Here is a 26,085-nt window from a genome sequence, read left to right on the forward strand (position 1 = left end):
TATTCTAAGTACCTTGGGGCACAGATTTAGTCAGGGCTCAAAATACCACCTGCATATCCAAGTTAGTGCAGGTAAAACTGGAGCTGTGCAGGTATTTCTGGTGTCTACATGCACCTAATCTGCACTGGTCTGTCTACTGGAATTTATACATAAATGACAATTATGAATGTAGTATCAAAGTATCAAAGAAAAAATAGCAATGGCTCCTCAACAATGTTAGTATATTCCATACTTCCTAAATTCAGAGTGGTGCAGGTAAAATTTGTCTGGTGCAGGTAATTTTTACTGTTGCCTGCACCAGTGCAGGTATGCAGAAAAAAGTATTTCGAGCCCTGCAAGTGAAAGTCTGACTACATTCTTAGAAAACAGCCTTTTCTTGTCTTTCTCTTCTGACTGAGTGACAGTGTATTTAGTTTAGTCTGTGTCTTGTGAAGTGGAAAAATGCCAACTCAGGGTCAGAGTAAATCCTTTGGCTGGAGAGTTTGAGCCAAAGTTAATGAAATATTTGTACAGATGTCAAGATAGCAGAGCCGCTCAAGTTTTACTAGTTATTAGGCAGTGCCAGTAAAAGCACTTGACTGTTGTCTGACACAACATTGAGATGCAAAAAAAGCCAAAATGCCAATAAAAGTGTAAGCCTGAAATATGGGGTAAAATTTCATTGTAGCTGAAACTTGGCATTTGTGAAATAATTCATATTACATGAAATAATCAGAAATGTGGCAAATGAGATGTATGGTCTTTAAGACTTAATGATTTCTTTTGCACAGTTGCAGCAAAAGATACATAATCAAAAATCATGACCATAGCTAGTCCAGAAGTCAAAACCAGAACTTCTGTTGCATCCATAAAAAGTTGCTAGCAGGCCCCCAAATGTAATTATTTCGAGGTCTCATCAAAACCTACCCACATACCAAATATCAAGACAATCCGTCCGCATTATCTGGATAACTTGGTCACAATCACACAGACACACACAAACGTTTCCGAAAGTATAACCTTTTTGGCCAAGGAAACAAAAGATATGGCAGAATGACTCTTGAACAGTTAAAATCTACCTTTCTGTACCTCTCTGTAGAATTAATCTATAACCAGTTGCTACTATCATAAAGCCTGCAAAGCTCTTGTGTTATCCTGGTAGGCTGTTCTGCCATTTGAATAACTCCAATTCATATGAATCATATCCAAACGTATGTGTTCCAGTATTGAAGCCGACATGTTCTGATTCCAGCATCCACCATTTTCAGTCTTGCTAAGATGTTTCACAAAGGAAGATCCAGTCTCCTTTCCTACCTTTGATCTAAGGGTGGATACCTGCACAGAAAGTTCAGGAACAGCCGTATAGGTCAGGTTCAGGTCCAGAGGATCAGGTACAGGCCTGGACCTGAACCTGGACCTGATTGTCTGTGAGAACTTGTGAATGGCTGATACTAAAAATGGTCCGTTTTGCCACAAAGGAAATTCAATCTGTTTGATGGAGTATTTGACTTCTAAGTTGGTACAAAAATCCTATCTTTTACCAAATTTTTACAGTCAAACTTGGTCTGAGTTAACAGAGGCAGAAATTTTGCCAGTAGAAGTAAGATAGTACTATACTCTGACTTGTTATTTTCTTGGGATGCTAAGGCCCAAAACACGGCCTGCTGGTATAAATGTGTTCATTTTCTATTTGGTCCAGCATCCGGTCCACTGACTTTTTTCATGTTCATTATTTACTTCAGTGGAACTTCTTGTTTTGTTACATCGTGTGCTAGATAAGCTGAGGTCTTGTTTTTTCGTAAATAATGTGGTGTTTTTCTGTTGCAGGTTGCAGGAGTAGTGGGGAGGGCGGAGCTGCTGTGTGCTCTCTTCTTCTTCTCAGCCTTCCTGTGTTATGTTCGCTCATGCCATGAAGGTGAGTTAAAGGTCCAACATTTATGTAATTTGTAAACAGGAATTAAGAAAATGAGAGAAACATCAAGATCAGCCTTTGTCTTCAACTGCTTCCATTAAACCCTCTTTGCAATACATAGGGGATTGCAGAGTGCCACCAGAGAGAGATTAGAATTGTATTTCTGTGACCCACTGTATTATAATGGAAACTGTTAACAGGATACAAAAGTATGATTTAAAGACAAAAGGCATATACAAAAGGTTAAAATATGTGTTCTTTAGCTATGAAATTGCTTGACCTATAATAATTGTTGGTTGTTCAGCAAATGCTCAGTGGTCACAGCATAATTTGAAAACAAAGAACTGTCACCGACTAAAGGTAAAAAAAAAACAGCTTCATGGGTGTGTTATAAAAGTGTCAGCTAATGGCCTACATCAATGCAAACAGATACTAAGAGAATGGAGGAAGCAGATTTATCCTTGACTGTGATCTTCCATTAGAGAAACCAATAATATATGCAAACTGGGAATTACCACATTCTGTAAGACCTCTTATCAACTTGAAACAGTTCCTGTGCAGTTGTGTTATGTAGGTGGGCTTAAGTCTACATCAATGCAAACAGGAACTCTGCGAGTGAGACAGGAAGAGATTGTCCTTGACTGTGATCTTCCATTAGAGAAGCCAAAATGGTGTGAAAACTGGGAATTACTGTCGCCTTGTTATTTCGTAAAACCTCTCACCAACTTGCAACAGTTTCTGTGCTGTGCAGTTGTGTTATAAAAGGTTTACATCAATGCAAACAGAAGCTAAGAGATTGAAGGATACTGATTTTTCTTCCACTATGATCTTCCATTAGAGAACCCAATAATATATGGAAACTAAGAATTACAGTGCTATTTGCTAAGACCTCTCTCCAACTTCAAGAAGTTTCTGTACAGTTGTGTTATGTAGGTGCTAACAGGAACTATAGTAGAGTGACGAAGAAGACAGATTTATCCACTGTGATCTTCCATTACAGAAGCTGTGAATTACCATATTCCGAAATACCTCGAGCTCTCACCAACTTGAAACAGTCCCTGCGTGTGCAGTTGTGTTATGTAGGTGGGCTTAAGTCCACATCAATGCAAACAGGAACTATGCGAGTGAGAGGAAGAGATTGTCCTTGACTGTGATCTTCCATTAGAGAAGCCAAAATGGTGCAAAAACTGGGAATTACTGTCGCCTTGTTATTTCCTAAAACCTCTCACCAACTTGCAACAGTTTCTGTGCTGTGCAGTTGTGTTATAAAAGGTTTACATCAATGCAAACAGAAGCTAAGAGATTGAAGGATACTGATTTTTCTTCCACTATGATCTTTCATTAGAGAACCCAATAATATCTGAAAACTGAGAATTACAGTGCTATTTGCTAAGACCTCTCTCCAACTTCAAGAAGTTTCTGTACAGTTGTGTTATGTAGGTGCTAACAGGAACTATAGTAGAGTGACGAAAAAGACAGATTTGTCCACTATGATCTTCCATTAGAGAAGCCAATAATATAAGAAAACTGTGAATTATATTCAATCTGTAAGACCTCTCACCAACTTGAAACAGTCCCTGTGCAGTTGTGTTATGTAGGTGGGCTTAAGTCTACATCAATGCAAACTGGAAATATGGGAGTGAAAGGAACAAATTTGTCTTTGACTGTGAACTTCCATTAGAGAAGCCAATATATCATTAAAACGGGGAATTACCACATGGCAATGTCATTTCCTAAGCCCTCTCACCAACTTGAAACAGTCCCTGTGCAGTTGTGTTATGTAGGTGAGCTTAAGGTCTACATCAATGCAAACAGGAACTTCCATTAGTGATCTTCCAATAATATATGAAAACTGGGAATTACCATATTCCGTAAGACCTGTCACCAACTTGAAGCAGTTCCTGTGCAGTTGTGTTATAAAAGTGTCAGCTAAAAGTCTACATTAATGCAAACAGGAACTTTAGGAGTGAAAGGAAAAGGTAGTCCTTGACTCCGATCTTCCATTAGAGTAGCCAAAGTGGTACAAAAACTGAGAATTTCTTTGGCAATGTTATTTCCTAAGAGTTCACACCAAGTTGAACTTGAAACAGTCCCTATGCAGTTGTGTTATGTAGGTGGGCTTAAGTCTACATCAATGCAAACAGGAACTGTAGTAGAGTGACGAAGAAGACAGATTTGTCCACTATGATCTTCCATTAGAGAAGCCAAAATTGTACAAAAACTGGGAATTAGTTCAATTACTGTCACCATGTTATTTTCTTGGTTTTTAACTCTCACCAACTTAAACTTCAGTATTTGCAGTCCTGTCATCAAGTCAGACTGGAACTGAAATTTAAAAAAAAAATGAAGGAAATGGATTTGTCCACTGCAGTCTTTCATAAAGAAGAAATTTGATTTGAAAACTGGGAATTACCTTTCCTTAGAACAATCATCACCAACTTGAAACAGCTATTTTTACAGTCGTGATGAAGGCAATAAGGAGGGTGTCAGTGATAACGTCACTGTCAAACATGAAAGCACACTTGACAAAGGATAAAGCAAACCCATGCATGCCTGCCTTTTTATTGGGGATGTAAGAGGTTGAGAAGGGTTCTGGTTGAGTACCAAGCAGGGTTGTAGCCAGCCCAAAATCATTTTCCGTCCCCTCGATTTTGAATGGCTTTGGCACAGTGTTCCTAGGGGGGGTCCAGGGGCATACTAACAAGGAAAATTTTGAAATCTAGACCCTCTGAAACGCTATTTCCTGCATTTTGAGGGTTGACAATTTTGCTCACAGAGGACAGAATAGGCAAAAAATTTTTCCGTCCCCAGCTGCAAAATTCTGTCTAAGGACAGAAGGACGGGTGCTGGCTACAACTCTGGTGCCAAAAATGGAGTGAAAAGACTATTGATCAGAGCAAGAGTTAAAGTAAAAGGGAGACAACTCCACAGTGATAAATTCTTGGCACATACAAAAGTTCAATATAAAAGTGTCTGTCTTTTCTAGTCACAAAGCTAGAGCAGTCGATTGAAATGGTTCTTTATGACATTTGTATCCTTTCCAGTAGAATGTCATGAATTAAGGTAAAGGATGGTTGTATGACTTGAGGTTGTATTGATTGAACTTAGAAAGTAAAAGCAAGACACCCAAACATTGATATTGTATTTGACATACACGTGTAGTTCAATACCTTTAGAGAAAGAGTCTGACTGCCTTTTCATTAGTCACCAAACTAGAGCAGTTCTGTGAAACCACCCTCACACTCAGGGTTGACAATCAAGGCAAAGCCTATGATATCACCCCTGACAACTCAGCCACAGTATTCGGTTATTAGGGGTGCCTTGCTTATGAATATTAATGAGCTTGCCCTTATATGGGCAGTCAGCCGTTGGGGATCGGGCGTTGGCATGGTGAGCAAACAAAGTCATGGTAATACGTAACATGATTGGCTGATAGCTTCCCAGCGGCCTTTGCGAGACAGCTTGCGACAACAACAAGCCCAACAAAGGCCTATTCTCTGATTGGTCGACAGCTTGTTTGTGGCGACAATCATAATAGCCACTAATAGGGCATGGGATAGCAGGGCCCCATAAGGTAGTGCCGTTGGGGACCGGGCGTTAGGAGGATGTGTGAAAGTGTTGAGATTGTATCCTTCCCTGTTGAGTGCCAGGAATGAAATCAAAGGAATATTGATTTTAAAGTAAAAGCAAGACACCTCCACATTGATAATGTAATTGACATATAAGTGTAGTTCAATACCTTTGGAGAAAGAGTCATACATGTAGTTCAATACCTTTGGAGAAAGAGTCTGACTGCCTTTCAAGTCTCAAAACTGGAACAGTTCTTTGAAAATGGTTGAAATTGTACTCTTTATAGTTGAGTGCCAGGAATGATGTCAAAGGCGTATTGATTGAAGTTTTTTAAAGTAAAAAGACACCTCCACATTGATAATGTATTTGACATTTAACTGTAGTTCAATACCTTTGGAGAAGGAGTGCCTTTTCAAGTCACAAGGAGCAGTTCTTTGAAATGGCTCAGATTGTACATAATATCCTTTTCAGTCCAAGAAGGAAGTCAAAAGCTGTATCGATTGGAGTTAAAGTAAAAGCAATACACCTTGATATTGTATTACTGACACTTACTGCAATACAATTAGAGAAAGAGTCTGCCTGACACTGACAGTGCCTTTTCAAACCATGAAATTGCAGCAGTCCATTGAAATAGATTTAAGTTCTGACTCCTGTAACACTTTAGCCAGGGCTTGAAATTCATTTTTTGGATTTGGGTGCACCAGAAAATTTGTCAACGGAATATTATTGGGAAATCACAATAACAATACACTTTCTGTTGTATCTATAATGCTATGGTATGATATGCATAAGCACAGATGTGGAGCATTGAAAATTTTGATGAAGCCAAATTCCAACTTCAAATTTTTAAACAAGTACTATGACAGATATTCTATTATCTTTCAAACATCTTGATGTCAAGAATATGGTGTATAGTATTATACTTTGATATCTTTACATGCGTAAACTTGCAGAAGTATTTGGGTGCACAGAACCAATTTTGGGTGCACCAGAGTGCACATTCACCCAGTACATTTTGAACCCTGTGAAGTCCCAAAATTAGAGCAGTCCATTGAAATAGATTTAAGTTCTGACTCCAGACAGTCTGTTACACAGTAGCAAAGATTGAGCGCAGATCTATATTTTGATATACTTAGATGCGTAAACCTACAAAAGTAAATGTATTTGGGTGCACAGAACCAATTTTGGGTGCACATGCACCCAGTATTTTGAGCCCTGTCAAGTCCCCGTAATTGGAGCAATCCATCGAAATAGATTTAAGTTTTGACTGCTGTTACACAGTAGCAAATATTCAGCGCAGATCTATACTTTGATATCTTTAGATGTGTGAACCTACAAATTAAAGTACATGTATTGGGGTGCACAGAACCAATTTTGGGTGCACATACTCCCAGTATTTCGAGCCCTGTCAAGTCCCCAAATTGGAGCAGTCCATTGAAATAGATTTAAGTTCTGACTGCTGTTACACAGTAGCAAAGATTGAGGGCGGATCCATACGCGTGCGATGCGTAGAAAATTGGAAACAGAGCGTGATCCCACTCCTTAGTGAAGCGCCCACCGTGAAGAAACGATCTTATTATTACGGGTCGTAAAGAAATCCATTGACTCCCCTCCGCAAGCCAAATAAAGCCGCAGGCAGTCCGTTAATGGCGCCACGCACCGTTGGCAGGCCCGCTCGCACCTACTTCAAACGCGCTGCTGGCTGATAAAAGACGTTACAGGTTTTCGGCGGCTTATTTCCACCACGAGGCAATTTCCACCGGTGGTTCGGGGAGGTGATAGGGGATGAAGGGGTGTTAGGAACATGTGCTGACATACATGTAAAGTTTTTATGGTAACCTGCGGGCATGTAATAAGGTGTGTGTGGGGGAAGGGCTTGACTCTGAACGACATGAAGTATATTTCTAGTGAGGTCAATGCCCATGAAGTCGGTACTTTCAAGTGCAGAGTAACTAATTAAGTCTAAACAAACATTAATCATCTTAAAATTAATGCATTATAGCATGTACTGTTATGATCGTAATTGGCTAGCCAGTCAATACATCTATGGGTTTAACATAGGTAGTAGACGTATACAACTTCTTGGGAAACATGGATACACTATACAAGTATTTAATTATGAATTGGGCTTTTATTGGCGATCTCTTGTCAATGAGGCCACACATCCAGCTCATCACAAAAGTACCTGTAAGTTAGTGTAACCCCTGTGAGAAGGGTATACTGTACTTTTACTTTTAGGCTCAAGTATATTAACCTTGCAGAAGTAGCCTTTTGGCACCAATTCTGTATTATTATGATGAAGAAGAAAGGAAAAGAGATTAATGACAGCATAATATTGAATGAATAAAGAGGTCCTTTTTACCCAACCATTGCTTTGTTCTCACCAACATTTCGGTGAGAATAAAGCTGTATATATGGCCTCCTTCTGTCAATATTGACCATGGTAAAATCCTAATTGATATCAGCCCTACAGCGTCGACTGGGCCTAAACAGTCCTATACGAGAATGACAATCTCTGCCACACAGGGCACATCTGTAACTTAAGTGTAAGCTGACTCAGGTCTGTTGCAGAGAATAAAGCAGTGGTTGTGTAAAAAGAGTCTCTTTATTCTGTGACCCACTAAACTGGTGAAACTATTCACTTCATGGATGTAATAATATTGTGGATCAAACCCATGACCATACCAATTAACTGACTGCAAGGCGAAAATTCTACACACTAGGCTATTACACTCTAAGTAACATGTGCTTTGACCAATATATTCAGATAATACACACTTCAGTAAAGGGCCAACAACCCCAATTCCCTGTGTACCTCCAAGTCTTTCAAGCAACAGCCAGGAATTTTGCTGCCCTTAGAACTGTGTGCGACACCAGATACCACAGAAGAAGATGAAAAAGGCATTAAAGAAGACGCATTAGACAACTGCACCAAGGGGTCCTGGCCTTATTGGATTTTCAAACACCCCAATTTTTCTTTTCCTGCGGATAGCTGGAGGGTTGGCGGATCTTATAAACTGCTTTAACCCACCAAAGTATGGCCCCAAGACCTCAGGGACCTCAGCCATTGATTTTGAGTCCTTTCAGCACACAGGAAAGTCATTCAGCACCAAGGACATCCATCGTGTCACCTTCCCAGAGAAATCCAGTGGTTATTGACCCTGCTGTTGGACCAGAGGGTCCAGGGTTCAAATCCCATCTGTTCAACCTCACCTGATTATTACTTTGTATGCTACTGAAGAGCATTGAATGATGAAGGGATGTTTATCAAACAAGTTTTGATAAAATTTGGCCGTCGCAGGTTTATACAATTCTATGGAAAGGGGTATAAATTCTATTTCAGAGCATGTGCCTAGTTGAGAAAAACAACAAGACTTTCCCTGAGCTTGTACATACAATATACTACACATTCTGTCACTTGGAAGATATTTTCATTGTTTTACAGTTCAATATTTTTGTAGGATTTCAGCGAGGCTATGATAGAACTGACAAGTATCTATTTTTCTGTCATGGGGCAGCCAAAATTTACACAAGCCATCTATAACTGTCTGAACAGTGCCCCCAATTTACTGCCTTAAGCCTATCATATGTGACCTGAAGCCCTAAGGTAGATCAGATTTTGACACTTCTCCATGTTTCTCGAGTGACATCGTGCAAATCAGGTAGGGCGTTTGGCCAAGAACCCAGAGGTCCTGGTTTAAAATTCTGTGGCATACATGTGCCACTGATGTTGTGCCCTTGGGAAAACACTTTTGAATTACGTTTCTCACTCCACCAGGTATAAAAATGGATACCTGACTTTGGTTGGGGAGGTCAAAGGTGGTGGATGGAGAGGGATAGGTTCTGCCTTCCAATACCATGCCCCAGATAAAGGAAATAAAAACCCACTGGCCCTGCAGCCTCTAAAAGACTATATATGGGACTTCCTTTACCTTTACCCTTTTCCATATACATTGTAGCATGGGTAGTCCACTGGTTAGTAGCCTTGCCTCTTGAACTACCTACATGTAGAAGCCGTGAGTTTGGTACCTGCTGTGTCACTCACTAGACATACAAAATGTACATGCTTAAGCTGTGAACCACTGTTCATTGCGTCCATAGGAGTTAGGGGTATTCCCTGGTGCAGTAGAAGCCAGTTTAATTGCACGACGGATTACAGCACACTTCTGTTAATTGCACTGAATCCCCATTATTGCACCACCAGGTGCTGGATAATTGCACGAAATACGCTGGCAAATGGGGTGTGCAATTGAATGGCTTCTACTGTGTAATGAAACCTGTGAATACTGTACAAAAGTGTACAATGTCATCTATATTCTCTGATGGACTCTCCAGGACCCCCAGTGCTGGTGTTGAGATCACTTTTTTTAAATAAGCTTTTTTTAACTTCCACTTTTTTGCTAGATAGGATTTTGACACATGTGCATGTTTGCCCTTACAGGTACCCAGGACAACCAGTGCTGATATCAAGATCATTTTTTTTTAAACGAGTTTTTTGACTTCCACTTTTTAGTTAGATAGGATTTTGACCCATCTCCATGTTTCCCTACCAGGTACCCAGGATCCCCAGTGCTGTCCGGAGTCGTTCTCAGTCCGCTGGCTGGCAGCCAGTGTGGTCCTGTGTGCTGCTTCTGTACTGTGTAAGGGGCAAGGAATCACTGCCATTGTGAGTCAAACATTTTCTATTCTATATAAAAGTACATGTGCATAAGCACCACCTGGCCATTGATATACAGTCAAACCTGTACTAGTGACTACCGGTCCACTGGCTGTGTGGTCCTGTGTGCTGCCTCTGTACTGTGTAAGGAGCAAGGAATCACTGCCATTGTGAGTCAAACATTTTCTATTCTATATAAAAGTACATGTGCATAAGCACCACCTGGCCATTGATATACAGTCAAACCTGTACTAGTGACTACCGGTCCACTGGCTGTGTGGTCCTGTGTGCTGCTTCTGTGCTGTGTAAGGAGCAAGGAATCACTGCCATCTTGAGTCAAACATTTTCTATTAAAGTACATGTATTGAAGCTACAATCAAACCTTCACTCTGACTATGCGCTTTAGCATCCGTTGCTCCCCTTGTTCCCGATTGACAATTGGACTGCCTCTACAAAATGGCCTCCTGGCCATTGGTATACGGTCAAACCTGTACTAGTGACCACATCTACTTGATGACCACCTAGCCATTGATATACATGTAGATTTTTTCTACTTTACTCTCCAAGCAGATGTCTGGCTCCAACTTGTTTGGATGTCATTTGAGGCATTTCCAATTGGGCTTGCTATTTTATCAGGTTTTCTGTTTGTGTCCCAGCCAAATACATGTGCAAAAAAAAGAAAACCTGACAAAATAAAAAATCTGATAAAATACCTTAAAAGATGCCCAAGTATTACCTCTGCTTTGAAAGTGATGTTGATATTCATTGTTCATTGTGAATGTTTATTCATGAAAACTGAGGTATGGACGTAGACATTTTGTTGATTTTTTTGTTGTCAAAACAACACCTGACAAGATAGAAAACCTGATAAAAGTGTCCATTTCTTGTAATGAATGTTTATACACTAAAACCACACAGATTGCTTGAAAGTTCATAAAATGCAACGTATAGATTGATTTGAGCATTTGCCTTTGAAGTGTTGATGACAGGGTCATTTAAACTGAGCTATGGACGTGGACATTTTGTCGGTTTTCTTTTCATCAGCCAGTCAAATGCAGACCTGACAAAAAAAACCCTGACAAGATAGAAAGCCCGATAAAAACGTCCATTTCTTGTGATGAACGTTTATACACTTAAACCACACAGATTGCCTGGAAGTACATGAAATACATCATGTAGATTGAATTTAGCATTTGCGTTTGAAGTGTTGCTGACAGGGTCATTTAAACTGAGCTATGGACTTGGACGTTTTGTCGGTTTTCTTTTTGTTGGCCAGTCAAATGCAGACATGACCGGATCGAAAGTTTGGTAAAAACATCAATATTTCCTGATGAATGTCATGCATGAAAATCATACAGATCATTGGCTGAAAGTACATGAAATACGTCATATAGATTGTGTTCAGCATTTGCGTTTGAAGTGTTGCAGACAGGGTCATTTAAACTGAGCTACGGATGAAGACAGTTTGTCGTTTTTCTTTTCGTCAGCCAGTCAAATACATACCTGACAAAAGAAAACCTGACAAGATAGAAAGCCTGATAAAAACGTCCATTTCTCGTAATGAATGTTTATACACTTAAACCACACAGATTGCCTGAAAGTACATGAAATGCAACATATAGATTGATTTGAGCATTAGCTGTTTAAGTACTGCTGACAGGGCCATTTAAACTGAGCTATGGACTTGGACGTTTTGTCACTTCTTTTTTGTCGGCCAGTCAAATGCAGACATGACCGGATCGAAAGCCTGGTAAAAACATCAATATTTCCTGATGAATGTCATGCATGTAAATCATACAGATCATTGGTTGAAAGTACATGAAATACATCATATAGATTGAGTTTAGCATTTGCGTTTGAAATGCTGCTGACAGGGTCATTTAAACTGAGCTATGGATGAAGATAGTTTGTCGTTTTTCTTTTCGTCAGCCAGTCAAATGCAGACCTGATAAAAGAAAACCTGACAAGATAGAAAGCCTGATAAATATGTCCATTTCTTGTAATGAATGTTCATACACAAATATCACACAGATTGCCTGAAAGTACATGAAATGCAACTTGTAGATTGAGTTTAGCATTTGCGTTTGAAATGCTGCTGATAGGGTCATTTAAACTGAGCGATGGACTTGGACATTTTGTCACTTCTTTTCTGTCGGCCAGTCAAATGCAGACCTGACAAAATAAAACCTGACAAGATAGAAAGCCTGATAAAAACGTCAGACTTTTCTTGTAATGAATGTTTATACACAAAAATCACACAAATTGCCTGAAAGTACATGAAATGCAACATATAGATTGAGTTTAGCATCTGCGTTTGAAGTGTTGATGACATGGTCGTTTAAACTGAGCTATGGACTTGGACGTTTTGTCACTTCTTTTCTGTCGGCCAGTCAAATGCAGACATGACCGGATCAAAAGCCTGGTAAAAACATCAATATTTCCTGTTGAATACCATGCATGAAAATCATACAGATCATTGATTGAAAGTATATGAAATACATCATATAGATTGAGTTTAGCATTTGCGTTTGAAATGCTGCTGACAGGGTCATTTAAACTGAGCGATGGACGTGGACGTTTTCATTTCCCAGACCTCCCTGGATAACATTCCTCATTTCCTGACTTCTCTTTGTTATCTCAGGGTGTCTGTTCCGCTTACGACATCCTCATCCTGTGTTCAACCTAACCTGATCATTAGCCTGGTATCCAGTCGTAATATAGCTCCCGAGTCCCTTCTCTCCTCTTTGCAATTACATCCAGCCGTAATATAGCTCCTGAGTCTCTTCTCTCCTCTTCGTAATTGTGAAGAGGAGAGAAGAGACTCTGGAGATATATTACGGCTGGATACCAGGCTGCCTCATCATTACTTGTGAAACGCTCCAAGGGGCGAGTAGAACAGAAAGAAACAATATTACAAATATTCCCGGGAATCGAACCCGGGCCCGTCAGATCACAAAGCCATCACACAGGCGATGTCGCCAAAAGGTCAGAGCCGTTTGGCAAGGACGATCGGATGTGCTTGAACCCCACTGTTAACTTCTAGTACTTGGATGCTGCTGAAAAGCACTCTCAGATGTTGAGGTAGTCCACTGTTTATCATACATATTAGAACTGTCAACAGTTGAAAAGAGCTTGAATTTCAGGAAATCAAGAAAGAAGCTATAAAAAGTGATGGTCCATGTTCAAGAACTTTGCAACTCGATGGTATCAAAAGCTCCCCATTCTTGAGGTGTCACTAAAAATGTAGCCCGGTGGCTATTTAGCTGAATATTGGACAAGGCTATTTGCTAGCCGAACTTCTGGTCAGCGTGTTTAGATGTCACGTTCCTCAAATGAGCAGGAGATAAAAAATGTTGCTTTTGTTGTTTCAAGAAAACAGAAAACTGCCACCAGCTTTCGCATCACTAACAGAATCGCTCCCCGGCGACAGTAGATTAAACTGCCACTGCCATCCTCACTTCACGTTATCAATGTTATTTACTGTCTTCCCATGGTTATTGCAGGGTGTCTGTTCCGCTTACGACATCCTCATCTTGTGCCAACTCGATCCCAAAGTCTTCCTCTCCAAACTCCTGGCAGCTGAGAAGTCGCTGCAGTTTGTTAAAAAACAGGTAGGTGGCACTGCTGTATAGCTGCATGATTGACCATCATGTTGTATCTCAAGTCAAGAACTGGTTTGTTGTAAAGACTGTAGCCATGTGTTGAATAAACTGTGTATGAAAATGTCTTCTTACACAAAACAAGTCCATAGTACGTCTATTACAAGGTGCAATTCTAAAGACTACGTATAGGCATCCTTCCATCTTTCCAGATATTTTTAACAAAAATGTATATTACAAAAAGCTTATTTGATAGTAACGTGCACTGGAAAGAAGAGAAAAACGTTACGAAAAAGATAAATTGCTTTGCCCAGCTTAACTTCACTTAGAAGTTATATAATTCTCCATCTTAAAGGGGCAGAAAGGACATTAAGGTAAGAAAATAGCTCACACCTCAGCTTAATGTGTGTCTTGATAGTCCCTGAAGAAGACATCATCATTCCCTCGGTACATTTTGGGCATCCCAAACTACACATTTGCTCCAAGCAGTTAATTTTAAAGAAACAGCTAAGGAAATTCTTCACCCAAAAGACGTTTAGATATGAAATGATAGTTTCTATCCTGGTATTTTGTGTTTCTTGTGAAGCCCCAAAGGAGTCATCACCATTCCCTGTGTACATTTTGAGAATCCCAAACTGAACATTTGTTCCAAGCACTTAATTAATAGAAAAACAGCTAAGAGAGTTCTTCCCCAAAGAGACATTTAGATATGAAATAATAGTTCCCACCCTGGTATTATGTGTTTCTTGCGAACCCTAAAGGACTCATCACCATTCCTTGTGTACATTTTGGCCATCCCAAACTACACATTTGTTCCATGCAGTTGATTATAGGAAAACAGCTAGGGAAATTCTTCACAAGTCATTTAAGATATGAAATGATACTTTTACCCTGGTATTATGTGTTTTTTGCGAATCCCTGAAGAGGAAATGACCATTCCCTGTGTACATTTCAGCCAACCAAACTGGACATTTGTTCCAAGAAGTTGATTATAGGAAAACAGCCAAGAAAATTCTTCACCCATAAGACATTTGGACAAGAAATGATAGCTTCTACCCTGGTATTATGTGTTTCTTGCGAATCCCTTAGGAGGAAATGACCATTCCTTGTGTACATTTCCACCATTCCAAATAGGACATATTTCATCCATACGAGTTATCATGAGTTGGGCCCGTGGCACATTATATGCCTCACTGCACATAACAACAGTCGTAAAACTCCGTCAGGGTGACACAGAGCTGCTCAGTCTAGACAGGGTAATGTGGTCCTGGGGTGGTTAGGATGATGTACAGTTCTTGTAGATACCTGGGGGATGCTTGGATGTCTCTAGATGGAAATGGATGCTCCAGTTTTCATTGATGGATATTACCAATGAGAAAATCAGACAAACAGTGTTTGGATTTCAAGGTAATACCATGGGCCTAGAAGAAGGATTGGTAAAAATAAAAGAAATGGAAGAAACAGAAAATTTCAGATGTACATTTGTACAGTACTTGTAGCTACAAATGTACATTGGGGATGCTTCGATGTGTCTAGATGGGAATGGATGCTCCAGTTTTCATTGATTGGGAAAACAGTCAAACAGTCTTCAATGCTACTAGTATGGGCCTAGAAGGATTGGTAAAAAATTGCAAGAAACAGAAAATTCCAGATGTACAGTACCTGTAGCTACCTGGGGAATGCTTGGATGTGTCTGGATGGAAATGTATGCTCCAATTGTCTGTCATGGATGTTTCCTATGGGGAAAACTGCAGGCAAACAGTTGGACACAATCCTCTTATTCTTCTGCAGACATTTCAATGACTATACATTTGCTGAGTGCATAATGAACATTTTTTTTGTCAGTGCTAAGTGAACTTTTTATGTCAGAGCAAGTCGAACTTGGCCTATAGTGACATGAAAAGTTCACTTAGCACAGATAGAAACTCTTCATCATGCACTGATAAAGACAACAGAAAAGGTGTTGAAACATCTACAGAAGGCTGTGTACTGAAGAAAACTGTTTTCTATTGACATACCAACCTGACAAAACTATTTGATGTACATAGTATGCAAACTTGGTAACTTGGATACTTAAATAGTCCATTAGCTGACATACAACTTTACAAATTGTACTCAACTAATCTTCCTGGACATATGACATGTTACAATATGAACATAACACATATAAGTACTTACAGTTTGGTGTTTGGAATTCAAAGCATGGACCAGAAAAAGATTGGTATTAAAAACGATTGCTAAAAAGGCAGAAAATTCCAGACATCTGCAGTACATGACATGATGTAAAGAAGTCAGTTACTCAAGAATTTATATCCCTTCAGACATAACACAAGAACTAGAATGGAAATTAAGTACATGTAGTAGGCAAACTATGTAAATATACATAGAATTCAAAGCATTGGCTAGGAAAGAATTGGATGAAAACAGAAGTTCTAGAATTAATGGAAATTTATCTCCACCAAAACATAAATGTAGACAAGAACAGGACATGACCTCTTCAATGAAAGTATTTGATAGCAAAACAGAAAACAACTCATGAGTTCATATCCTCCAGTAACCTTATAAAGTATTACAGTCCTAACTATAATCACCAGGTATGACGTACTAAGATCCAGGAAATTCTACCCTATGGTAATAGATTACATCATAATGATTAAGGCAACGACGTCGAGCTCAGACATCGTTATCTTAATGAAGACAAAGTAGCGTCAGTAAAATCCCGGAAATCTTTCAGTGTCTGACTGTCTGTATGATATGTCTGTATGATATATCAATACTAATCTGCTGTTACAGTGATGGTATAAACTGTTATCAGGTAAATGATGCATGTACAAGTAGAATAGATGAAATGTCACTGTCCAGTGTACTCAGTAATTAGCTAATTACCGATATTGATTGATGTAATTATATTTTCGTGATTGATGTAATTGCACATCTGCTAATTAGGCACATGTAACAGATAACAAGAGAAATTGATATAGCACTGTGTATTTCATTTTTTCTTCTAATGAATGTTGTTGCAATAACTTCTAATCTAAGGACTAGTAATTATAAGGTTTTGATAAGGTAAAAATGTTGATAATGGAGAAGTAAATTAAAGATTTTCGTAATATTTTAGCCTTTGGCTATTTTAATTTTGCTTGTATGATTGACTTTCCACAAATAAACTCATACATAATTGTTATATTAAATAATATTGTATCAAAATATACGAAAAAATTGACAGTACAACTTAAAAAGGACATTGTTATAACTTGAAAAAAGTTTTATTACTTTTGTGCACACAAAGTTTGACATAAAAACTCAAGTCATGATTTTACTTACTTAATAGAAACTTTACAATTTTGTTAACATACATGTACAAGTAGAATTGTAACACAACCCCCTCTCAACATTGCAGGGTTTGCCTGTGTGGGTGCGGTCCTTGTTGCTACGGCAGCTGTTTCTCGTGGCAACGGGTGCTGCGATCATGACAGCTCGCTGGTGGGTGATGGGGTCAACGCCACCTGCCTTCCAGCCTGTAGACAACCCGGCAGCTTTCTCTAAAGACCTCTCAACAAGGGTGAGTTATTTTACATTGGGCAACTTATTTCCTCTTGTATACAAAAGCTGCTTGAGATATACATTGTAACATTGTAGTCCAGCTGCATTGCTGGAAAAATGTGCAAATTTGTATAAAAGCACGAAATTTAGCTCACATACAAAATGTATTCTTGTATATTATGTGAAGGTTTCTCAGTTTCATTTTTTAGCCATTTTCAGACCAAAAATGTATATTTTGGGCTTCTATGCTTGAAACCATTTGAATAACAATTTTGAAATACATTAGACATTAAAAACCTTCTTTAAGTTAAATGTCTAATAGTATGCACTTCTTTATTCCATTCTATTTCTGCAATTTGGGACACATGCTTTCCCGAATGATCAAATGAAACTCTACATAGTATTACATTTATACACTGTCTCATAATGTAAATAGACTAATATATGGTAGTGTTTGGTTTCAAGCAGGGAAAATATCTATGAACAAATGACAAAGCTAGTCTTCCAGAAGTTTGTACGATTAAAGAGTTTGTACGAGTAAGAGTTGTTTGAATATTTCGTCTAAAAATAAACTCTTCTGGAGGGCCCTTTGAACGTAAGAATCAATTTTGTACCTTCTTGTACCTTCAATTTTCTTCCCTTTGCTGCTGAGTTTGCACCATGTGCAATGGCCTACTCAGTAGTGGGTAGAGTGTTTGCCTTGCATTCGGTAGGTCGTGAGTTCGATCCCCGGCCGAGTCATACCAAAGACTTTAAAAATGGTACATGCTGCTTTCTCTGCTTAGCACTCTGTATTCGGGAAAGAGTATGGAAGTTGAACACACACCACTACCAGTGGACTAGCCCCCTGCTGTAGTGATTGCGTTGTGTGGCCCAGGGCTAAGGAAACCGAGATGGGCGCCACCCTATGTGCCATCAGGCGCGGGAAGGGTTTAACTTTAACCGTACCTTCAATTTTCTTCCCTTCGTGCCATGTTTCTCCAGGTCCTCACCCACAACTATATTTACGCCATCAACGCCTGGCTACTGTTCTTCCCTTGGTGGCTGTGTTTTGATTGGTCCATGGGCTGCGTGCCCCTGCTGCACAGCGTGGGAGACCCCAGAGTTCTCGCACCTGTCGCCCTCTGGCTCGGCCTTCTGGGATTGCTAACATATTGTGTTGTTGGTTTGGCCGATAACACGAAACGGTGAGTGTACTGAGTGCAGCGCAGGGTTATAGCCAGGATTTTATTTTAGCATAATTGTACCTGGGCAAAGTGACCAATATGATGAGGGGTGGCGTGGAAGGGGATCTTGGCCCTTCCACAGTGAGATTTTTAATGAATGTAGTCTAAGAGTAAAAAGTTGGCAGTGGTACCCATGAGGTGACTTAACTCACATCACATGTAATTTGAAATATTTTATAATCAGTTTGGAGTGGCATATCATCATTTTTCATATTTGATTGACATTGTTCAACAAGGAAATGTTCAAAATTAGCGTAGGGGTCCTCATTTTAGCGTGGTGGTCACAAATTATAGTGTAGTGGCCTGTTACACTAAAAATGTACTACCAGTACTAGTAGCTAGGTTACCCTGCAACATAGCTGTGTAGTTCAGTTGTAGCAGCCTTGACTCTCACCAAGTGGTTGGCCAAAAAAGTTGCCTTCATTAGAGCCGAACTACTGCACACTGCAAAGTAAGGGCCGGAACTGCTATGACGCATGCTTTTAGTTTGAAAAGCTGTTTCTAGACAAATGGAGAACTATAACAGGATTACTTTTGATTGGTGGCCAAATAACAAGCAAAATCAGTCCCAGGAACTAACGGCACCACTAATGGGTTCCATTCTGGACAACAGAATAAATAATGGTTAGCCGACTCGGCTGGTATGGCCACGTGCAAAGAATGTCTCATGACAACTGGCCAAGAAAGGTCATGAAGTTATCTGTAGTGGGCAAGAACTCACGTGGACACCCCAAAAAGAGATGGGTAGATAGTGACAATGAAGATGTAAGAAAACTGGACTTGCAAAAAAAAAAGGGCCAACCCTCTTGACAGAGGTGGATGGAGAGCAGCTATTAGACATAAGGTACACTACCAAAAATGGTTTTTCTTATTTTTCTTGTTTTCTTATGGAGAGAAAGATTTTCTTCGGTAAAGAAAATTCAAGGAAAGTAAGAAACCCTCTGCAAAATCTCTGTATGTTGGTTCTTGGAGAAAGAGTTTTTCTCTATTTTTTCTTAAGTGAAGAAAGTATTTCTATTAAGATACTTGCCAACAAGAATTTTCTAGAAATTTAAGAAAAACTTTATTTTTCAATCTTCCCATAAGATTCATTTTCTCTAAGATCAAACAGAGTATTCCATAGATTCTAACCGTAAGATCTTTAATCTAGTCATTTTTCAATTTCTACATAAAATCTTGGTTTGCTAGAAGAACATTCTTGACTTTTCTTGATTTTCTTATCCAGGGAGTTTGAGAAAGATGATTCTTGTGTTTCTTTCTAACAATTAAGAAGATACAAGAACTTTTTTCTTCACTTTCTTGACCAAATAATGTTAAGAAAAAGAAGAAAAAAAGAAACTCTAAAACAAGATATGACAAGCATAAAATTCACAAATGTTCTTATTTTCCTTATCCAGAAAGTTTAAGAAAGATAATTCTTGATTTTCTTTGTTACTTTTAAGAAGATACAAGATTTCTTTTCTTCACTTACTTGATCAAATACAGGTTTGAAAAATTATAAAATCAAGAAATCAAAACAAAAAGTTACAACTAGCATAAAATTCTTTAATGTTATGTTTTCCTTATTCAAAAAGCTGCTTCTTGTTTTTCTTGGTAATGTTTAAGATATACTGTCTAGAATATATTTCTTAACTTTCTTGATTAAGAAAAACAAGATATTTTTTTGGGTTCATGGCACCTAGAGGTAGTTGCAAGATATAACATTTAGTTGAATAGTATGGTAACCTTTCTTTTGAAATTTCTGTTGGTGACCAAGCTATGTTTAGTTCAAAGTTATGTTAAACTTTGCTTTCCTCAAATCAAAACCCATTTGGTGTCTTTGTTAAGAATTAGTCTTGGTAACAAGAAAACATTTCTTGATTTTCTAGCCTATCTTGTCATGTGACATTTTCTGAACTCCTGATTGGTTTATTTGTATCTCAGAGTACTGTTGGGCTACCCCAGGTGGTCCATCTCTATTTTGAACAGTTATAAGAAAATATTTCTTAACATTTCTTGTTTTTCTATCCTCTCTGGTCATGTGACTTTTTCTGAACCCCTGATTGGTTGATCTGTATCCCAGAGTACAGTTGGGCTACCCCATCTCCATTTTGAACAGAGTGACAGTTGCAGCAGCTCAGTTCACTACTCTTTGTATCAGTTGGTGACTCATGCCAGTTTTACAGTCAAAAGAAAGGTAAAAGGGACCATGATCATGTGAGGCACTGGTGACTGGGTTCAATTTGCTAAAAATCAACAACTATGCAGCGGAAATAGCTGGGAACCAGATATGAAGGATAAGGTAAGTGTGCCCCCCTCCCCCACCTTGAAATACTTCAAGATAAAAGAAGTCCATGCATAGACTTTAGAGTGTAGGGTTCAAAAGCAACAAGGCATGTAGAATCTTGACAAAGCAGTAGATATGGAGAGGCAAGAGTTGTTTCCATTACTAGTAGCTAAGCTACTAGTATATCCACCTTTTGGCTGCCAAATTCTATGTGCACATTGTATGTCTAACCAAAATAATCGTTGGGAGATTCCATTTCATATCACAGGGTTAGTCTGCTGTATTTCGGTTCAAAAACAAATTTCATTACGGTATCAAGTAAACATACATATCTATAGGTGTCACCAGTGGGTTAAAGAATAGGTATATAGTACAGTGCATTACTGAAATTAATATATATTATTCAAAATTGTTTACTTGATACCTTTTTTGTTGTTTTGTGTAAGACTACGAAGTAACAAAGGTCTTTCACTTTTTCTCTAGGTTCTGGAGGTTTTGACCATACCAAATGTCAAGAATGAAAAGTTCACTGCAAGGGTTTGCTCTATTTTGGAATGTGATACTCTGTAACAATATGGAATAGTTATATCTAAGTTTATAAATTATGGCCTTAGCATATTCCGCTACAAAACAGCTACACTGCCATTTAAGTAATGCAGTAATATTGCTGTAAATGCTTCTTTGAGAAGGGTAATGAATTTGAGACTCATCTTCTTGTACGTATATCTAGATAAATAATTGGCAATTTGAATGTAAAGGAATTATTGATGTTTGTCTGGTACTGTCATCGTAAAAGTATTTCCATTCAAAGACTGTTACTATTGTGATCATACTTACTAAGTCTTATGTAAGAATGTGGTAATAAACATTCCTATACTACACACATAATTTGTTGAGATTTCTTCCTCTAACATTTTTGTAGTTGCTATTATAACTATTTAGTGATTTTCTGTTTTTAAGTATTTGACAGCAGGAATGATGGTTCAAGAAAGTGAATCTCAATGCTTGAGACATTTTCTTGGTGTGTCTTTAGGAAGGAAGAAATTCTTGAATCAGAAGCTGATTCTTGGTGCAAGTAAAATATTCCTGGTGCAAGATTTCCAGACTTGTACAGAGAATCACTGTCTAAGAGTAAGAGTATCAGTCTTAAGATTAGAAAGGAATTCTTGAGCAAGATCCTGAATCTTAGCACAAGACACATGTTCTGTTAACTGGTAACTTAGTTCTTTAGGACAGAAAGGTTTCCTTGCTTCAAAATAACTTTCAAGAAACTGATTCTAGGTTTGACCTGCTACCAGAATCTTAATCTTTGTACAAGATAATATATATTTGGTTTAAGACATCTATTCTTAAGGACAGAAGGTTATTCTTGTTGAAAGAATCTAAATCTTCATACAAGATGCATAATATGGTTAGTGCAAGAAGCAACAAGAAATCGATTATTAAGGACAGAAAGATTTTCTTGCTACAAGAAGCTTTCAAGAAACATAATCTAGGTTTTCCTGCTATAAGTTATTTAATCTTTGTTCTAGAATAAGATGATTTTTCATAGTTTAAAACTATGATTAGATATAAATTCTGTACCACAGAATCATTCTTGCCACAAGAAGATTTATCTTATGTTTTTAGTCCCAAAACTTTAAGAAAGAACAGCTTGGCCTGAGAAAAATATTCTAAGAAAACTTTCACCTTCTAACTGACATTTTCTTATTTTCTTATTTTCTCACACAGAGAATAATTTTCTTTGTGGAAGATAACTTTTCTTCCACAAAGATAAATAAGAATGACATTTTTGGTAGTGTACTTATGTGTAATTCCAAGACTTAGTGCTGAGAAAACAAACTTTAATAAAGCTGCCAGAGGACAGAAACTTATGCCACTTTCTTCCTGAGAAGAAAAGCTATGAACCACCACCAAATCATAACCATAGCTTGTCTAGAACACCAAACAGATTTAGTAGTAGCAGTAGTATCCATAATTAAAACATTTAAGGCAAAGAAAATTGGAAGTTCTCATGCAGTACCAAGGAACACTGCCAGGGGGATAAAGTATCTTTGTTTCTTTGATATGACAAAATTTCATGACATCCTTAGCTTATTAAGTTATGTTATTTTAGCACATACATTGAAAACAAATGCTATAGTATAGAAAATACATGTGTATAACCTTCTTTGCGAAGGTAATGAGTTAAACATAGACGTATTAATTCTATCATACAAAAATGTACATGTACATACAGAAACTTTTTTGGCTACAGTCCATAGATAGGTGAAGAAAGATTGTAGCATTAGTGCCAAATTGGCTGCCAGGCAAAAGACCACGCAAGCCAAAAATGGGAAATTGATGAATCTATTAGCGGCCAACCTCTAGAAACTTTGGCAATAACGATTGGTGGGTTGAAAAAATGTGACATATTGTTTAATACCAAAGAGGATATCCTATTCCTGTATTTGAAAACAAAGCCTAAAATATGAGCATCTATTGAAATTGCAGCAATATGTAGTTCAGATGGGTTAAAAGAATCTAAGTACTTTTCTGGAAATGGAAAATCGATACATCCCATTCTAGCTGACTTTTCCAAGATTATACCAGAGGGTTTGAAAAATGAGGCAATAGTTTCAGTACCAAAAATGGTTATGATACATATGAAAGCATTGTCATTTATTGAAATTTCAGCACAACATGTGGCTTAGGTTGGCTTCTAGAACTTGTAACTGCAATTATACCAGAATTGAAAAATTGATAAGTCTAATTCTAGCCCACTCTTCAGAGAATTTTAGTGAAGACAATTAGCGGGATATGAAAAATGAGGTAATAGTTTTCAATACCAAAAATGATTGTAATACATTCGAAAGCATCTATAGTCATTTATTGAAATTTCATCACAACATGTGGTTTACATTGAAGAAGAATAATCAGTTCTAGAACTTGTAACTGCTATGCCAGAATAAGGAAATTGATAAATCTATTAATTCTAGCCAACTCCAGAGAGAATGTTGGTGAAGATGATTGGCGGAATTGAAAAATGAGGCAATAGTTTTCAATACTGAAAACATTTCAACCCGGAATGTATGACCTACTCGCTGTAAGTTTTGCTATATGGATTATCTGTTTGTAGATAGATCGTGTTTTACCTACGTGTACATGTACATGTTATGTAATGTATAGGTAGGGAAATATATTGGATGATTGCATCAAATTGGGTGCCAAATAAAGGAAAAGCCATGCTGCAAGGAATTAATTTTACTTACAGAGCAGGCACTGCATGATAAAAGTGAAGAAATATTGCAGCATTAGCTCAAATTGGCTGCCAGCATAGATACTTGTAACGACTTGCCAGAAATAGGAAATCGATAAGTCTATTTCTAGTTATCTCTGAAGGAACTTTTGATTAGGGTTATATGCTACATGTATCAAGCTTTAGAAAATGAGCCATTCATTTTACAGACTTAGGAATATAGTCTAGTACATGTGTTATTGCATTGATTGCTCTGTCTTTGGTGCCATTTATAATTGCTCCATGTACAACTGTCAAGCACAGATCTGAAGTTCATTCATTTTTGCTGTATATATAAACATGCGTCGATGAAGGTTCAACATCCAGGTAATAAGATACGCCAAAAAGCAGTTGCTAAAGCAACTGGATTCCAAAATCATATCCAGTTGGTTGAGTTACTGCTTTTCAGTATATATAAATGTGAAAACCTCATTGAAAACCTAGATAAGCATCATAAAAAATTAAGGTGTATTTTAAACAAGAACTAACTGCTACCATTAGAAGTGCCATATTCAACACCTAGTACCTGCATACCAAATGTCATAAAGATCCACAAGATTAACATCTTCTTTCTGAAGTCATGCAAACAGCATGGAACATGGTCTTCTTTATGCTTCTACAAAAATTACATTTTACACATTCTAACATTTCTTCATCCACATGATGGTGTTATCATGATAAAGATTTCAGGCTGTCAGCGTGTATCAGAAAATATTTCCACAAACACACAAACAAACGGCACCCAAAACTTAAACTTCTTAGACAGATACAAATGTTTCAAATACTTCTTATTGCTTGACAAAGTATACCATGCAAGTTTACACATTCATATTTCACAACTGTCCTGCCTTCTCCAATTTCACTGCGTGCGTCAGTAGGTAATCCAAGTCGGTATCGCTCCAAAGCCTCATCAGTAACGTCCAGTTAAGTGCTCCCCACGGATGTGAGTTAACAGCCCTGTAGTGCAACACTAACTCTTTGATCTCTGAGCCTTTCCTGCCAAGTAAACCCTCTCAAAGTGATGCTTATCTGTGAAAGCTTCATCTACACTTTTTGTGATGAAACTTCCCACTTGGAAGTTTACATTTGTACATACAGTGGGGTTAGAATAGATTTCATTACTTTTGCTGTATTTTAAACTTCAGCTATTAGAGTGTACAGGTAGGTACACACTCTACATGTATTAAATTTGATTTTATTGTGTTATGCAATATTTTTTAACCTTAATTTACAATAACATAATCAGTAACCCGCAGTAAAGTGCTCCCCACGGATGTGAGTTAACAGCCCTGTAGTGCAACACTAACTCTTTGATCTCTGAGCCTTACCTGCCAAGTAAACCCTCTCAAAGTGATGGTTATCTTTGAAAGCTTCATCTACACACTTTTTATGCTTCTCAGTTGGAAGTGTATATAGAGTGCAGTTAAAATAGATTTCATTATATTTGCTGTTCTTTACACTTTAGCTATTAGAGTGAAGGTACACATACATGTATAGCGTACATGTTTGAAAATTAATGAACTGTTTTGTGATACAAAATGAACATTATGTTAGAATTTAATTCTTATTTGTAAAACTACGGTATATTTGATTTTGGAAAATCTGAACCTGTATTATATAGTGACCACCTCTTCATGAGAACCACCTGGTCATTGGTATATACAATTTAAAGTAACCTGTATACCAGTGACCACTTCTGTATAAGAACCACCTGGCTTTTGATACTAGTAGTATACAAGTGACTACCTCTGTACAAGAAATGTATAAGGACCACCTGGCCCTTTTTTTGTGGTCCTTAGATTTGTTTTCCTGTTGAGCCAAGCATCAAGAATCCTGTCGAAAGTATCCAAATGTCTGTTTGAAAGTTCAACAAACTAATTAAAAGTTTTCAAACTTTTCTTTCCTCAGGGTCTTTACCTTGGGCCTAGCTGTGCTGATTGTGCCCTTTCTCCCAGCATGCAACCTGTTCTTCACGGTCGGGTTTGTGGTAGCTGAGCGCGTGCTGTACCTGCCCAGCGCAGGCTTCGTGTTGATGGTCGTTGCTGGACTCAACGTC

General features: G+C 38.1%; 1 protein-coding gene across 1 annotated transcript in view; it reads left to right on the forward strand.

Annotated features, from left to right (window-relative positions):
* The window catches only part of LOC118428048 (protein O-mannosyl-transferase TMTC4-like), a 98,986-nt gene that overhangs the window by 56,810 nt on the left and 16,091 nt on the right, over positions 1-26,085 (forward strand). Inside the window, exons 4-9 of the mRNA XM_035838011.1 lie at positions 1,807-1,894; positions 10,015-10,127; positions 13,622-13,729; positions 17,118-17,279; positions 18,245-18,447; positions 25,938-26,082. Of these exons, the coding sequence (XP_035693904.1) occupies positions 1,807-1,894; positions 10,015-10,127; positions 13,622-13,729; positions 17,118-17,279; positions 18,245-18,447; positions 25,938-26,082 (819 nt within the window). The remainder of the gene's footprint in view (positions 1-1,806; positions 1,895-10,014; positions 10,128-13,621; positions 13,730-17,117; positions 17,280-18,244; positions 18,448-25,937; positions 26,083-26,085) is intronic.

This window comes from Branchiostoma floridae, chromosome 12 (assembly GCF_000003815.2).
Source record: "Branchiostoma floridae strain S238N-H82 chromosome 12, Bfl_VNyyK, whole genome shotgun sequence".
Lineage (NCBI taxonomy): Eukaryota > Metazoa > Chordata > Leptocardii > Amphioxiformes > Branchiostomatidae > Branchiostoma > Branchiostoma floridae.